The 15,806-nt window shown below is 50.6% G+C and overlaps 1 protein-coding gene across 2 annotated transcripts in view; it reads left to right on the top strand.

Moving 5' to 3' along the window:
• Positions 1 to 512: 512 nt before the first annotated feature.
• Positions 513 to 15,806, top strand: part of ATP1A1 (ATPase Na+/K+ transporting subunit alpha 1) — a 29,656-nt gene continuing 14,362 nt past the window's right edge. The window contains exons 1-6 of one of the 2 annotated variants that reach the window (XM_042953571.1): positions 513 to 777; positions 11,535 to 11,639; positions 12,316 to 12,375; positions 14,282 to 14,485; positions 15,148 to 15,261; positions 15,667 to 15,801. In XM_042953571.1, coding sequence (XP_042809505.1) covers positions 766 to 777; positions 11,535 to 11,639; positions 12,316 to 12,375; positions 14,282 to 14,485; positions 15,148 to 15,261; positions 15,667 to 15,801 — 630 coding nt within the window. In that variant the 5' untranslated portion in view covers positions 513 to 765. Of the gene's footprint in view, positions 778 to 1,523; positions 1,542 to 11,534; positions 11,640 to 12,315; positions 12,376 to 14,281; positions 14,486 to 15,147; positions 15,262 to 15,666; positions 15,802 to 15,806 lie in introns of those variants that run through there. The other variant, XM_042953572.1, reaches the window with a different exon arrangement.

Consider the following 15,806-nt stretch of genomic DNA (forward strand, 5'->3'; position numbering starts at 1 on the left):
GGCTACCATCACACCCGACCCCCCACCCCTACCCCGGAGCGCCCTCGGTCCCGGAGGAGCGCCCTGATACGCTGGAAAGGCCCCTCCGCGCGAGGTTTCTATCCCCAGTCCGCAGAGATTCAGGGAGCCCAGTTCCGAAAGCGTGCCCGCACCCACTGCGGACCTCGCTTGTCCTACAAAGCAGGCCGGTCACGCTGGGCGGCGGGAGGAGGGGCACGAGAGCTGCAAAGCCGCCGAGTCCCAGCGGCCCGGGAAGCCGGCGCGCCCCGCAGTGGCGCGGCCGCGGCCTCCCGGGACGTGGGCACGCGCGCCCCAGGCCCCGGCGCCCTCCTGCCGGGAGCCCCGACTGGCCGCAGCCGGCGCGGCCCCGGCCCGGGGGCGGGGTTTGGGGCGGGGGCGGAGCCAGGCCCGCGGCCGGTGTCAGGTTGCTCCGGTAACGGTGACGTGCCGCGGCGTGGGCGGGGCAAGCACGCAGGTTGCATATTTTAGGAAGTGAGGAGGAGGCGCGGGCTCGAGCTGCGGCTGGGTCTGGGGCGCGGAGCAGCGGCGGGAGGAGGCGGACACGTGGCAGCAGCAGCGGTAGCAGCCCCAGCGGCGGTATCGGCCCGAGCCGCCGGCCGGTCTCCCTCCCTCCCGCCCCGCGGCAGCCCTAGCTCCCTCCTCTCCGCTCCCCCGGCCGCGCTAGCTCGGCCGGGAGCTGCTCTCTTCTTTCCTCTCTGATTCTCGAGCGACAGGACCCGGCGCCGCGCACAGACCTCCGCCACCATGGGGAAAGGGGTGAGTGTGCGGCGAGCCCGGGGAGGGGCGCGGGGCGCCGGGAGGGAGGAAGGAGGAGGAGGAAGTCAGGAGGGCGACCGCAGCCAGCGGGAAGCGGCGGAGGAGGAAGCGGCGCGGCGCGGCGTGGACGGGCAGGCAGGGCGGCCAGGCTTAAAAGACGACGCACTTTGGAAATGGAGGGAGCGCAGCCCTGGGGGCCCGGCGGGTGGGGGGAGGGGGCGCCAGGGGACGGCGGGCGGCAGCGCGGGGCGGGCCGCCGACCCCCGAGTCCCAGCGCGCCGCGGGCCCGGGGCTCCTGGAGGCGGCGCTCGGGAGCCTCGGGGCCGGGAGGAGGAGAGCGGACGCCGCGGGGCGGCCCCGGGAAGGCGCTGGCCGCCGCGGCATCCCCGAAGCCGGCTCCCCTCCCTCCCTCCGCCCGCCCTCACCTCCCATCTCTTGCCTTCCCTTTTCCTTCCGCCCTCCGTGCCCAGAGGAAAGGCGTGCTCCTCCCCTTCCCTTGGGGCGCGCTGCCCGGGCCCCTCCCGGGCTGCCTTCCCACCGCGGCGCCGGCGGGGGCTTCCGACTCGGGGGCTGCGCTGGGGGGCGAGGCGCCCGGTCCCGACGGCGCTGGGGCTTAGCCCGTTTCCCGCACTGGCGGCCGCCCTCCCCCTTCCCCCCTCCCCCCCCCCCCAAAAAAAAAAACTGGCTTCCCCTCACTGCGGAGCCGGTCGAGCTGGCTAGTGCCAGAAAGGGTGTGTCTTCGCCGCCCTAAGATGGCCTTTAAGGTATACTTTTGCGAGCTTTAATGGGACGCCTTCCATAAACACTAGATGCGCCCTGGGGCGGCTGGAGTAGTCATTTCCTTGGTGGGGAGGGACGAGTAGAGTTTTCTTGGGGGGTGAGTCTGGTGGGGGGACAGGCTGGCGCACCAGGGCCTCTGGGTACAATCAACTCGAAAAAGGACTGCAGGCGGGGCGGGGGGGGGGGGCGGTGCAGGACGCGGGGGTACGAGCGCCGAGGCATTCCCGAAGGAACCAGGGGTCTCCGGGGCAGGAGAGGAGAATGCTGGAAGCTCTGGGAACCCCCAGAGAGAGCCACAGCTCGTTTCTGTGTTTCTGTAACCGGTAGCCGTGATAACCCGGAGCCGCAGCAGAAGACTGAGCCCCAGACCCTAACGGGGCTAAAGTCAAGTGAGAAAAGTTTATACCAGATAACAGCCCAAAGTTATCAGTTCATGGGTTAAAATGACCAGGTCGTGAGAACACGGGTAGGAGAGAAGCCTCTCCATTATCTGCCGGGTTTGCACAGTGCGGGTGTCTGGTGGGTCTCTGGAGGTTTTTAGGGCTCTGCAGTGTGGAGTGAGGTGGGGGTAGAGGCAGGGTGCATTCTTTGGGGATTCTTGATTTTGGATTTTGAAGGTGGTAATTAGAAGGGCTCGGACGTGGTAGAAAGAGTGTGGAGAAGTGGAGTGGACGACTGGTATCTTTTAAAAGCACAGAGTGTGGCAAAGAGCTGAGTGCCAGCCTCCGAGTTCCCCACGACAGAAAAGTGGGTTAGTGGCCTGTGCTGGTAGCAAGCATTCCGTCAAACCTTAGGTCATTCCCATAAACGAGCCCTGTAAAGCTCACCCCTTTATCTCTCCCCCCGCAAAAAAAGGAAAAAAGTTAATTTCCTGAGCCGGACATTACTGATTTTGGGGGGTGTAGTGATTATGGATGTGTACCCGAGGCCTAGGAAGGTGAAGTGACTTGCTCAAGGTCAAATGGTTGGTTACTGACACACCAGACTTGCCTGATTTCTGAGCAGCCTGTGGTTTTCCCAGCCTGAACACTCCCCTACTTAACGCTGCCTTAATGTGCAGAGCTCCAGCATTATTCTTCATGTGAAACGGGGGTCTTTGTGATAATTGAATTAATGGACCAGAGAGACGTCTGAGTAACTAAGTTATATCCACATATCTGTATGTTTGTGTATCCACATATCTGTATGTTTCGTAACCGAACACCTGCACCGCAGTGGTGAAGATCACACATCTGGGTTGTGGGGGTTCACCCAAGATGTCTTACGGATCCTAAGAAAACACCAGCGGTGGGTAGACACCAAATCGAATTACAGCTGGTCCACGGGATGATACGCCGCTTATGTGCCCAGGTCGTAGTTAGTGTTTTGGGTACTCTGATAAATTAATTGAACATTAAGGGGTGTGGGGGGGAGACGTGTGTGTTGGTGGTGATTCTCCTGGGATAGCCTTTCCCCCTTTAGTCCCCAGTGACTTATTGTGATAGTCCAAATGCTCAGAAGGATATTTTCTGCTGAAATGTTGGGATTTTTCCACATGGGGATTAAAATGTGGGTGGAGTGGTGACAAAAAAAACCCTGCTGATAATTGGTTAACCAAGAAGCCTGTGCTGGCAGCTAATTTTTAAGGTCATTGTTAATTTCTTCCCTTCCTGTTCCTGCTGCCGTGGGGGCCCAGGTTTTGATGATACTTCAGGTGATTTTATTTCTCCTTACAAGCCTAGCCCCTGAGCTTTTGGGAAGCAAATGAAAGAACTGCTCCTGCTGAATCATTCCTGGATGAGATAGGATTTTGTCCTTTTTTTCATGTTGGTGTTTTTGCCAGTGACTTGGCTTAAACCGGCAGCCAGGCCTACCGCCTGCAACTATTTGGTTCACCAAAGGTACACCAAAAACTTGTGTCTTTTCTCAGGTTTACAAAAGGTGGGGGCAAGGGATGTCCCTGGGTCCTGCGGTGCAGTTCTCCATTGTTTGAATATTAACTTGGTTACCTAGAAAATGAATCCTACCTTATTTATGGGCGGTGATTTCAAGAGGAGAAGGGGAAAAAGCTTCAGGTGAAGGTTGCACAGGGAACACGCCTGTCAGCAGAAATCCTGGTTGTATGGTCACATTATCAACTGCTCTCTGGGAGCTCAACTTGAAAGTGTGACTGAACTGCCTCTGGCTGCTATAAAGCTAGCACTTTAGACCGAAAACATTGTGAGGCAGAGTCCTCAGGGTGGAAAGTTGCCCAGGCCTGGCCAGGAGCAAGCAGAGCCCTTACGGGAGGAACTGGTGACCAGCACTGGGGCCAGACCAGAGGGCTGAGATTGCATCACACCCCTTTGCCTGTTAAGCGGTTCAGTGTGTGAGTATGACAGGCTCCCCCCTTGGGGTTCTTTCTGTACCGTTCTGAGGGTGTATCCTCTTTTGGTAACTTAACTGGTTGCTAATTTGTAGTGTTCTTTGCCAGTAAGTTTGTAACACTCTAGTGACTCACCTTTGGGTGGGAGGGTAGGAAAGGGGGAGGTCTGCATCATAAATCGGAGAACGCTGAGAATAGGCTAACCCCTGTATCCCTCCCTCCCTAATTCCCCTTCCCAAAGGAGGATTTTTCAAAATCTAGTACCTGTTCATCCAGGTGGGAGCTGAAACTGAAAACGTACAGACCTCTGGAAACGTCATTGCCAAATCTCATTTGAAAATAAAAAGTGAATTCAAAATTACAAAGCACAATGGACTGGGTACTCAAACATGTTCCATCCCAGAACCCCTCGGAGCTGTTGGTTCGGGATGATTGTAGCAACAAATTAACAGTTAAGTGGCTTTCTGTTGGAGGCTGGCTCTGTTCTCTTAAATACAACCAAACTTCAGAATGAGAAAAAGGCTCTAACTATTTAGAAGGATCGTGTATGTGAAAGTAAGTAAAATTAGTTTGTTGATTTAAAAACAAAAAGGTAAAAAAAAAAAAAAAATGTTTTTAAGTCCCTGAAGCTTCAGGTTCTTGATTGGCCCTTAGGTGGACCTACTCGCCCTGAGGACCAAGCAAAGTCATCTCTGTTCTGTCCAGCGTGAGGTCAGTGCAAGTAAACATCACCGCTTTCGTGGGGCTTACCAAGTACTGGGCACTGAGGGAAGATCAGATCTTCATTAACTGTAGGTTTCCTGTTCACCCGTTAGTCTTAAGCCCTTCAAAACCGGAGAAGGAGTTTTCTTTCACCTGGAAAACATATAAAGGATTGAAAATCATAGGAAATACCATTAATGACCCTCCAAAGGAAAGCACAGTGAAAAAATCTGTTGACATTGTTGACCTATTTAATAACATCTTAGAGTCTTTGACTACTTTCACTTTTCAAGCAAGGGACTTTACATCTTTTGAGTCTTTGTAAAAGTTGCAAAAGGGGGTGGGGGGGGGGGCAGCGTGCTTTTCAGCCATCTGTGATGGGAGGAGGGTGAACGTTTGTACCGCCGTGCCTTCTTGCTGCCCGGGGCTCTCTGCCAGCCAGCAGGCCAGAAGAAGAAACATGAGTGTCAGATCAGATGGGCTCACAGTAATCAGAGTGGCTGCGTTGGGCAGAATGTTCCCCAGCCCTGCCAGAGCTGTCCAGTTCTGAGTTGCTCTGCAAATACATGCCCAGTAACTAACTGATCACGCGAAGTGAAGAGAATGTGAAAGTCCACTGGCTATTTTTTTAAACTCTCCTTCGTTTCTATATTTTTGGAAAAGGAGACGTAACCAAGTCAGGTTTGAACTTTCTCACGTTGCTATGAATTGAGTGTATGAGAGGAAGTGGATTCTTTGGCTTGAAGCTCAGAGAGACTGTTCTTTGCATATGACTCACCTCATTAGTTGTGCTGGAAATGTGTTGTCAGGAATCCACAAGAAGTTCTTCGCATTTATTTGACTGATGTTTGGGTAGCAAATCCTGTCAGACTAGAGCAGTTTTCCTCTCTGGTTTCCTTTGCATCCTGAGCCACGGGAATTTGGGCCAGTACACCTCATTCCTTGGTTCCTTTGCAACTCTACGATGAATGGTATCTGAACATTAATTATCTCTGTGTCTGGTTTTGTTCACCCTCTATTTAGTAACAGCTGTTAGGTGGTTTCTGTTGGCGATCTGAGAAAAGTTGGCTCTTGGTGGCTTGTGCTTTGTCCTTGGGGTTTGTGTTGTTTGGGGGCCTGATGGTGAAGAAGACTGTCAGGTTGTGGGGATCGGTGGGTCTTCGTGTCTGATTTATCTTTCCTGTCCGTCGTCATGGCGAGGGCTCTCCTGCACTTTGGGATGAATATCCTCTTGTGTTTTTCTTTCTTCTTCCACAGGATGCTTCCCTGGGGCCATATTTGTTTCATTGTTTCAGTTCAGGTGCCCTGTCTCTTGGGCCTTGTGCCGCCTGCCAGCCCTTTTACTCCGTATCCTATGCTTCAGGGGACCAACCGAGGAGTGGTGAGGACTCAGAATTTATTCAGCCCCTCGTGGTGCTGGTGTCAGTTACTAATCCTTCTTCTCTCCACCTGACCACATCTTTTGAGTAGCACTAGCCAAAGAGGGGTCTGATAAGATGAGAAGAGGGGTGAGGAGGGCAGCCAATGGAGGGAACAGGCAGAAAGTTTTAACGCTTTGTAACCCGGGTGCCTAATGGTAGAGGTAGGGTTAACCCCCATGAAAAAACAGGTTCCGGTGTTTGGGGTTTTGTTTTGTTTTCATTACTAATTGGTAACTGGAAAAGCAGGGCATATTTTAAAAAAGAGACAGTAAATCTCTTAATACATAAAAGAGAATATATTGATCCTTAAGACATTTTGGAATCTGATTCTCAGCCCTTGCGGGAGGGTGGGCTGGCAGGCTTGTTAAGAATTTACTTACCAGCATGTTGGGGAGGAAGGTTGAGCCTAGTTCCTTTTGGGCTGAGGGAACCCGGCTAGAGCTGGAGATGTTTTTTTTGCCCCCCAATGGCTGATGGGCCGTGGCCCAAGTTTGGAGGTAGTGAGCTGGCCTCCCAAAGGGACCCATTGCTGTGGCTTCACTACATGACATTCTCCAGCCTGCTGTACGTCCAGGTGAGTGAGAAGGAATACGAAGCCATGGTGGTCCCTTGGGTCCCCTCCTCTACAGGAGAAAAAAAGCTATTCCTTCACCGCCCGAAATGCTGCTCTGGGCCACAGAACAGCTGCAGTACTCAGGCGGCGCGTGTCCTCCCTCAACCCCAGCCGTCTCCGAGCCCTCGATGCCGGGGTAGAAAATTCCTTGCACGTAAACCAAACTACTTAAGGAGCAACTGGAGGCGAAATGAACTGGGCTTGATCATTTCTTCTATTTTCTTTCAGTTTTAATGGATGAGAGGGGCCTGGGTGGCTCAGGCAGTTAAGCGTCAGACTCTTGATCTCGGCTCAGGTCATGATGTCACAGGTTCATGAGTTTGAGCCCCACACCAGGCTCCACGCTGACAGTGCAGAGCTTGTTGGGATTCTCTCTCTCCCCCCTTCTCTCTGCCCCTCCCCCACTCTCCCTCATTCTCTTTCAAAATAAATAAACTCAAAAAAAAAAAAAAAAAGATTCTCTCTCCCTATGTCCCTCTCCCCCACTCGCGTGCTCGCTTGCTCTCCAAAGAAAAAAAGGTTTTAATTAATGAGTTGAAATAATACCCCAAATGAGTTGTTTTTTAAGATTAAGAGGAGTTATAGTGAGGAATGTCAGTAATTTATATGTTAATTAGAGCCCAGTTATAATAGTAACCTTAATGCAGTGCCTCGCCAAGTACCTTTACATACACGGTTGTGTCTGATACTGATGTAATAGTACACGGCCCCAGGAAGACAGGAGGGCGCCTGCCCGGCCCCCTTTTTTCCACGCAGAGGACAACGGAGCCCTCCTCCTGGCCCCTCTTCAAAGCCCAAGGCCTTTGTGTGTGGGAGTGGGTTGTTTTCAGACTTGACGGGAGCCCCTTGGTGAGTCAGACGATCAGAAACACCTTCTCTAGACCCGTCAGGAGTCACGCCAAGTGGTATTCCCATTGTGGGGATGAGGCCACCGAGGCAGACTGTCCAGGGTCCCCGCAGCTGGCACGCAGCAGAGTGAGGATGACCGGGGGCCTCCTGGAAGGACGTTGGCATTCCCGTCTGAAGGGCACAGACACCGGAGCTTCCCCAGAGGCCTCTCGGGGGCACGTCCAGCAATCTTAAGAACTCGGAGCTCCCTGCTGGCCACAGGGCCATCTGTTGCTGCGGTGGGGACAGGTGGGCTGGCCAGCGCGTCTGGAACGCCTGGCTGGGGAGAGCCTCCGAAGCCTGGCCTGAGCCAGGGAGACGGTGTGGAGCGTGGAGGCCCCGGGTGCAGCTGTGGTGTGCACAGGCCTCAAGTGACTTAACTCTGCCATGGAAGCTTCTCTCCTACACGTCCTTGCACCTTTTCGTGTGTGCCTTTGTGAACCTGAGGATGATTTTACCTGTCCTGTCCACCCCGCGGATTTTACTGAAGGAGAGGAAGGCGCAGGCCGGGGTCGGGGGGTCGGGGGGGTACGTGGTTTTAAGTGAGTGAACCTGATTACTACTCATGCTAACCTTGGTTTGTCCTGTGAAGAGTTTTCTCTCCCCACCTCCTGGGTGCTTTTGCCCTCTGCCCAGACCCAACAGTAGCAAAACACCTAGGGCATCTTTGAGCGGATGGAGCCCCTGGGAAGCACAGGATGAAGTAATGACACATGTGAAGCTGTGTCACCCTGGGCAAGCCCCTGTCCTCATGGTAACCTCCCACTTCCTAAATTAGAATGGAAAAAAAAAACCATACAGACCAGAACCTAACTCACTTCATCAGTTTCACCAGTGGCCCTGGTAACTTGAGCTTCCCTCCGACTTCCTTCAGAGGCCTCATGGGGGTGCCTGAGGGGCTCCATCCATCACGGGGAGTGTGCTGGGGGCAGGAGGTGGGCAGTGTCATTGGAGTTTTGTAATTGAAGAAGTAGGAAGTAAGAGTGGGCAGGTTCCTAGAGTCAACTGACCGGGGAAACCACGTTTCTCATTCTCTCTCCCTTGCCGTAACCTATGTTTTCCCCAAATGTTTTTAAAAAGTAAAGAAAATGCTGTCTCCCCCCCCTTTTTTTAAATTTATATCCCTTTATAAAGTTCCTTTGGGGGTTTTTTTAGTCAGTCTTCCCTTTTTAAAAAAATTTTTTTAATATTTATTTTTGAGAGAGAGAGAGAGAGAGAGAGAGAGAGCATGAGCTGGGGAAGGACATAGAGGGAGACACGGAATCCGAAGCAGGCTCCAGGCTCTGAGCTGTCAGCACAGAGCCAGACACGGGGCTCGAACCCACATACTGTGAGATCATGACCTGAGCCAAAGTTGGACGCTTAATGGATGGAGCCACCCAGATGCCCCATCTCCCCCATTTTTAGCATTGTTCCCCTTATCCCACCCTGCACTCCTTGCCCCCAGACACACATGTACACGCACCTACGCACACAGATTTTTTTTCTGCTTTGAATCTGTGATAATTGAGACCCATGGGGACTTCAGGAATGTTTAGTTCCTGTCACAATAAGCTAGTATTAAATCATTGTTTTATTGGAAGAACCACACTGTCGAAGCCATCTGGTCTTCTGGACAAACTTTTCAATAGGCAATACTTAAAATCGCGAAGGAAGAGAAATTTCACATAATGATACTTCCCATGTCTCTTTTCACAAATATCCTCATTTAAAACTACGCCCTGTATAGTATGAATTGGTGAGGAAGGGGAGGGGGTGGCTAGTAGGAAATGAAACTCCCAGCTCACTTAACCATTGATAATTGCGAGGCTGGAGGCAACATACTTTGTAAATAGGGATACAGCTTGGGAATCTGTCTGGGGCCTCGCTCTCCAATCAGTCTCTCTCCCTCTTTGGGAACGGAAAATGTTGAAAGTCCGAGGCGAAAGCATATAGGTGGTAAGGCAGAGGGATTTTAACTTGGATTTTTATATATTTATTTGTTATTCTTAAAGTTACACAATTTTATTTTTTAACACCTCAAATGGGAAAAAAAAAGTCAAGATCCTGCAGAAATGCCAGTATTCCATGGACATCCCAGTGGGGTTGGAGGAGTGGGAGGTGGGGGCTGGTTTTCATATTCTGAAATTAAACTTATTTTAATGATATTCCCTTGCGTAAAAGAGAATTTGTGAAGTATATTTTAAAAATCAATGCTACAAACCGGCCACATAGCCTTTTAGAGATTCCCTAGTCAATGCCTTCAAAATGATTTTTAAGTGTTGAGCTTTCCCATGAAATATGTGAAAGAAATCCCAGTGCAGACTGTGGTTCTTGCCTGGTGGTGGCCCTGTCCTTTCTTTTTGTTTTATTTGCTTTCAGTGTGTGTGATTATTTTCCATTTTAACCCTGGCACCAGGGGCCCTGTGCAAAGAGGCACTTACAAATGTGGTTGCTCCACAGTGGAGAGAATTTCAAGAATGTTGACTATCTTTAGACCTGCTTCATTCTTCACAGATAAGATAGAAACAAAAGAACTCCACTCTGTTGGAAGAAGAAGTTAGTCAAGGAACACTGCAGAAGTGACCACCGGAGTTGAACCACGTGAATGACATAAACGTCCTTGCTTGTGGGCGACACCAGCCCATTTGGGGCAGGACTTCGCTTTAGAGCCTTGAGAAGAGGGTGTTTTCAAATTCAAGCGAACGTGTATTTAGTCGCCACCGTCTTAGCTGCGACTGAAATACACCTATTCCCCCCCTTTGATTTTTTTTTTTTTTAATTTGATTTTTAGCCCAGTAGAATGTTGATCCGGACACCAGTTCCCACTTAATTCTTCAGTGGCTGGTAGAGTTAGAACTGAGTAAGGGAGAGCCACAGAATAATAGTTAACAGCACCACCCCGCATCTGTTTGAAGAAAAATGCTAATATCTCCTTCCCCTGCCCTTCTTAGGGGTGGTGGTTGGTGGGAGGCAATGTGTGGGGTTGGGGTGTCTGAGCAGGGGGTGGGGGGGCGCCCCTTCTCCACAGACTGAGCTCTGGAGCACCAGGTTCAGGCTTTGTGCAGATAAGCTCAAGCATGTTAAATGGAGTGGGGGGAGGGGTGTGTGGAACAATCTAAATTTAAACTATAGAATCAACATTTTCTCTAAAAATTGTTCCAGTTTTCCGGAGGCGTGGGTGGATCCTGTGAATTGTGTGCTAACGCACATGCTTTTCCTACACGCTGCTTATGTCAAAACATTTCCAGTGACTTTCTTTCAGGGGGTTTATTTTCAGGCTGTAGATTGGGGGTAAGAACTCTTTTTTTTTTTTTTTTTTTTTTTAATAATTTCAAGGATTCTTAGGATGGCTTTTGATTAGAAGATGGAAAGGTCGGTGTTCTGATGTAAGCCCTGAAAGAACTTAAATTCGATATTTAATGACTTCTTTGCAAATCTAAGAATTTGAGCATAATAACAAAAGCAACTTAGCATTTAGGTGTTTTGTTTAAGTTAGCATTTGGTTCTTCCAGAAATGGAGGTTGGCGCTATTCTCTCCATGCTGTGGAAGAAAAACTTGAAGCTCCAGCAAGAGTCAGTGACCGACCCCAGGTTCCATAGTGAGTGGTAGAGTGCGGATTCTAACTCAGACTCTTCTGCTCAGAATGCAAAGGCCTGAGCATGATACTCCTAAGTTAATAATGGAAAGGTGATTTCATTCTTGCAGTGGGGAAGGTGGAAGGCTGTGGGATAGAGATTTTGATAGCGCAGGCCCCTCCCTATTCACCCCAAATGGAAGTGACTGGCCGGACCATCCCGTGGTTGCCGTGACTTCACTGGTCTTACTGCCCTTGGGCGCGGATGGCACATCTTGAGCTTAGGACCGTTGCTTTTGTTTAGGATGTCATGTAAGCAGTACGTTTCCATGATTATCATCCCGTTGACTATTCAGAATGATGGCTGCCCTAAAAAATGCCGAAATCCCTTGCCCCAGAATCTTCTGTTCGTTCATAATGCACAACCACACTTTCCCCACATTCTTTGGTAGGTTGGACGTGATAAATATGAACCTGCGGCTGTTTCAGAGCATGGCGACAAAAAGAAGGCCAAGAAAGAGAGGGATATGGATGAATTGAAGAAAGAAGTTTCTATGGTAAGTATTAGGATGCTTTTCGTTCTCCTTAAAAATTACTTGTATCATTTTTGTTGTATGATCTTCCCCCTCCCCCCCCCCCGAGTCATTTGAGTCAGAGACTTGGCTTTATTTTAAAAGGAAAGCAGTCATTATACAGACCTTACCGAACTATAGAGGTCAGTATGGAAAATTTCCATTTTTCCAGGCTGTTACAGGGTTGGAAGAGTTATCCAGGCACCCTGGCCTAGCCAAAGGTGCACAGAAGGAAGTGTGGTTGATACATCATGGGCCTTTGCTTTTCTCTATTTCTGGATTATACCAAACCCAGGGAACCTCCGACCTTCCGGGCTCTGGAGGCTTCCACAGACACAGGCTGGCTAGAACCTCCCTGGTCATCAGAGAAGGCAAGCAAGGTTTTCCTCGAGCTCCAGGACTGATGGGGTTTTCTGAAGTGATGTGGCGGGCACCTAGGGACTTCACGCCACAGCTGTCTCTGTCCTCTGGTGACGGGCGCTCGGCGCACAGCTGTGTGGTGGCAGATCCATCAGGCCGCGGTGAGAGACGTATATCGCCTTCTGCACCGGAGAAAAGCCCGTTTTCGGAGCTTAGTAGCAGCAATGAGCCCATGAATGCTTCACCCCAATCTTTTTTTTCTGGTACAGTGTTTAAGTCTTCTGTTTCTGTTTTTCCTTAGGATGACCATAAACTTAGCCTTGACGAACTTCACCGTAAATATGGAACAGACCTGAGCCGAGTATGTTGAATTTCCAACTTGTACAGAGTCTCACGTGTCCCTGTGGCATCTCCTCTGTGTCCTGGGCGTAACCCTGGGGACCCTGGGAAGACAGTGATGACAGGCACCATCCGAGTATCTGCTGTGCGACATGCAGAGCTTGGGTTTTTATGTGTTTCTTCAGTACCTTGTTTCCCCACGAAACTTTGAAAGTAGATGTTATTTTCCCCACTTGGTAACAGGTGAGATCCAGTCAGGGAAAGCACCAGGATTTGATCCTGAATGACTCCACAGCCGCGCGTTCCCCGGCCCTTGATCACAAATCTTTTTCTCCATTTTTCTACATTTACGAAATGGAGTTGAACAGTTGACCCTCCAGTACTTCATCTTTTGTCCTTCTACTAGTGAGTTCATTGCAGTGTGAGAGAGAGACACAGAGCACGGGCGGGGGAGGGGCAGAGAGAGAGGGAGACACAGAATCCGAAGCAGGCTCCAGGCCCTGAGCTGTCCGCACAGAGCCCGACGTGGGGCTCGAACTCACGGACCGTGAGATCGTGACCTGAGCCGAAGTCGGACGCTGAAGACTGAGCCACCCAGGCGCCCCTCATCACCTCACTTTCGATGACACCTTAAAAGGGTTGTTGTGAGAATTCAGGCGAGGCTCTGGATTCAGCGCCTGGCACCGGGAGAGCACTCTGATGCTGAGTGGTGCTGTCTGGGTGGGGTGGGGTGGGGTGGGGTCACATGGGAACATGAGGCAGAGGAAGGTCCTAACTGAGTCCTCGTTTCCCCTTAACTTCTTGGTTTTCTTTTCCCTGGTCCCCGTACTCCTTAGGGAATTCAGATATTTAAAATAATGTGGACACAAACTACGTAGTAACAGACACTTTGGGCAGAAATTAGCTTTGTGTCTTTTTTTTTTTTTTTTTTTCTTTTTTTCTGACTTGGGCATTTTGATAATACGAGATTTTGTAATGGTAGCCTTTTATCTCCTGTCTGCTGTCCCATGTGTTTTAAGGCCTATTTAAAGAAGCGTAAGGCCTTGAGTAACAATGGGTTTTTCCAGTGAATACTTCTAAACTGGCAACTTGCCTGGGGGTTAGCTAGACCGTGCACCTACATGAACCCTCTCCAGCCAGACCCTGTGTCAGTTGCCATCCAAAGAATAAAGTTCTTTATTTAAAACTTGGCTGTTAACCACTAACAGGTTGGATTCCCACAGAGATTTTTTTTTTCCTTTTTTGTTTATAGAGGCTTTCTGTCTTCCCCTCCCTGACAGATTCAATAATGCAAAAAAAACTCAGAAGCTCTTAATTTGTAAAACTGAATCAAGGAGTTGGGGTGCCTGGGTGGCTCAGTCAGTTAAGCATCCGACTCTTGATCTCAGCTCAGGTCATGATCTCGAGGTTTGTGAGTTTGAGCACTGTGTTGGCCTCCACGCTGTTGCTTAGGATTCTCTCTCTCTCTCTCTCTCTCTCTCTCTCTCTCTCTCTGCCCCTCCCCTGCTCTTATGCATGTGCTCTCTCCCCCTCAAAATAAATACACTTTAAAAAAATAAATGAATTTATGAATTAATATTACTCTATCTTTTTGGTAAAAATGCAGTTTGGCATGAGTCCCTTATCTAAATTTAGAAGAGATCAGACTGGATTCAGATTTGTTCATGGACCAGTTTAAAACGAATTTCAGTGTGGATGTTGTGGGGGTCCTCCGGAACCTTCCTTGGGCAGCCGTGCCTGGCCCGGGGCGGGAGGAGGGATGGGGGGAGTCCTCATCAGAACTGGCCGGGTTTTACAGGCTCTGTAGCTTGGGGAATTTGGTTTCCTCCTGAACCCATTATCGTAGTTCTCCAGCTATCAGGTGGGTATATTCTCTTGTAAGGGCTGGGGCAGGGTGTCTTACGTGTATCCATCCCTTTGCTTCTCAGGGCTTAACAACCGCTCGAGCTGCTGAGATCCTGGCCCGAGACGGCCCCAACGCCCTCACCCCACCTCCCACCACTCCCGAATGGGTCAAGTTCTGTCGGCAACTGTTTGGCGGGTTCTCAATGTTGCTGTGGATTGGAGCGATTCTTTGTTTCTTAGCTTACGGCATCCAGGCCGCCACAGAAGAGGAACCTCAAAATGATAATGTGAGTTCTGTAGTTCCTAACTTAGATGACAAAGTGTGCACAAAGTATTCTCCTGGTCTTTGCCACCCGCCAGTTTTCCACCGGTTACCGCTGGTTGGCTGATGTTTTAAGCACGAGGGAAAAGCAGGGTTAGCAACTGGGGCCGTCAAGGCCCATCCATTCTTCTTCATTTGCGGTTTCTCCCTCCAGCTCCGGCCCTCTAGATGCTCTTCTGGGCTGGAGGTCCATCCTGCATGTCGCTGCTGTGACGAGGCGGCTCTGCCCAGGTCCCGGCCCGGGTCCGGCTGCCACTCACATGGCAGAGCACAGCCTTTAATGTTGGCACATAATGCACGTCCAGAGATGTGTGGTGGCCATCCCTCAGAAGTCACACATTGTTTCAGAAACATGTTTGTCTTCATAAAAGGGGAGAAACTGATTCACCTAAAAGATTTTCAAAAGTCTGTCGAGGTGGAGCGACCGAGTCCCTGGGACCCCTTTTCTGGCACTCCTGTACACGGTCTCTGGGAAGCTGAATGTGAAGACACAGGTTCTGTATTGGATAATTCCTAAAGCCTTGACCTCTCTGTTACAGATTTGTTTTGTATTCAGTCAAGAACTACGTGAATGTTCGCGGCTCCTTACGGAGAGCCCCCGGTTCTAACCTGTGTGTTCCCTTCCAGCTGTATCTTGGCGTGGTCCTCTCCGCTGTCGTCATCATAACTGGGTGTTTCTCCTACTATCAAGAGGCTAAAAGTTCAAAGATTATGGAATCCTTCAAAAACATGGTCCCTCAGGTACCTGCTGCTTGGTCTTTCCCCATTGGCAGCCCCACGGGTGTGAACTAGTGTGAGGCTAAGGCTCCCGAGTACTTAGTGACTCCGTCAGAGAAAGGGAAACCAACCCCCCCTGCCCCCCGCCGACCCAAAACCACACCTGTTCTTAGACCCCCGGCAGGAAGTGATGGCCTTCCTTCTGAGCATACCCTGACAGAGCACCCGAGGGGGACAGGAGAGCCACCTCCAGATGAGCGAGATTTTATAGCTTGTATAAATAGAAAGATCAGCAATCTTCGTTATGCACTCGGATAATTCACATCAGCGATCATTTTCTAATTTGGCTTTCTCGTGTGACCACCACCCTGCCCTTGTCGGTAGTCGCTTTTCTCTGACTGAACGCTGTCAACTTTTCTGCCTCTAAAGCAAGCCCTTGTGATTCGAAACGGTGAGAAAATGAGCATCAATGCCGAGGAGGTTGTAGTCGGGGATCTGGTGGAAGTGAAAGGAGGAGACCGAATCCCTGCCGATCTCAGAATCATATCTGCCAACGGCTGCAAGGTGGG

This window comes from Panthera leo, chromosome C1 (assembly GCF_018350215.1).
Source record: "Panthera leo isolate Ple1 chromosome C1, P.leo_Ple1_pat1.1, whole genome shotgun sequence".
NCBI classification, from domain to species: domain Eukaryota; kingdom Metazoa; phylum Chordata; class Mammalia; order Carnivora; family Felidae; genus Panthera; species Panthera leo.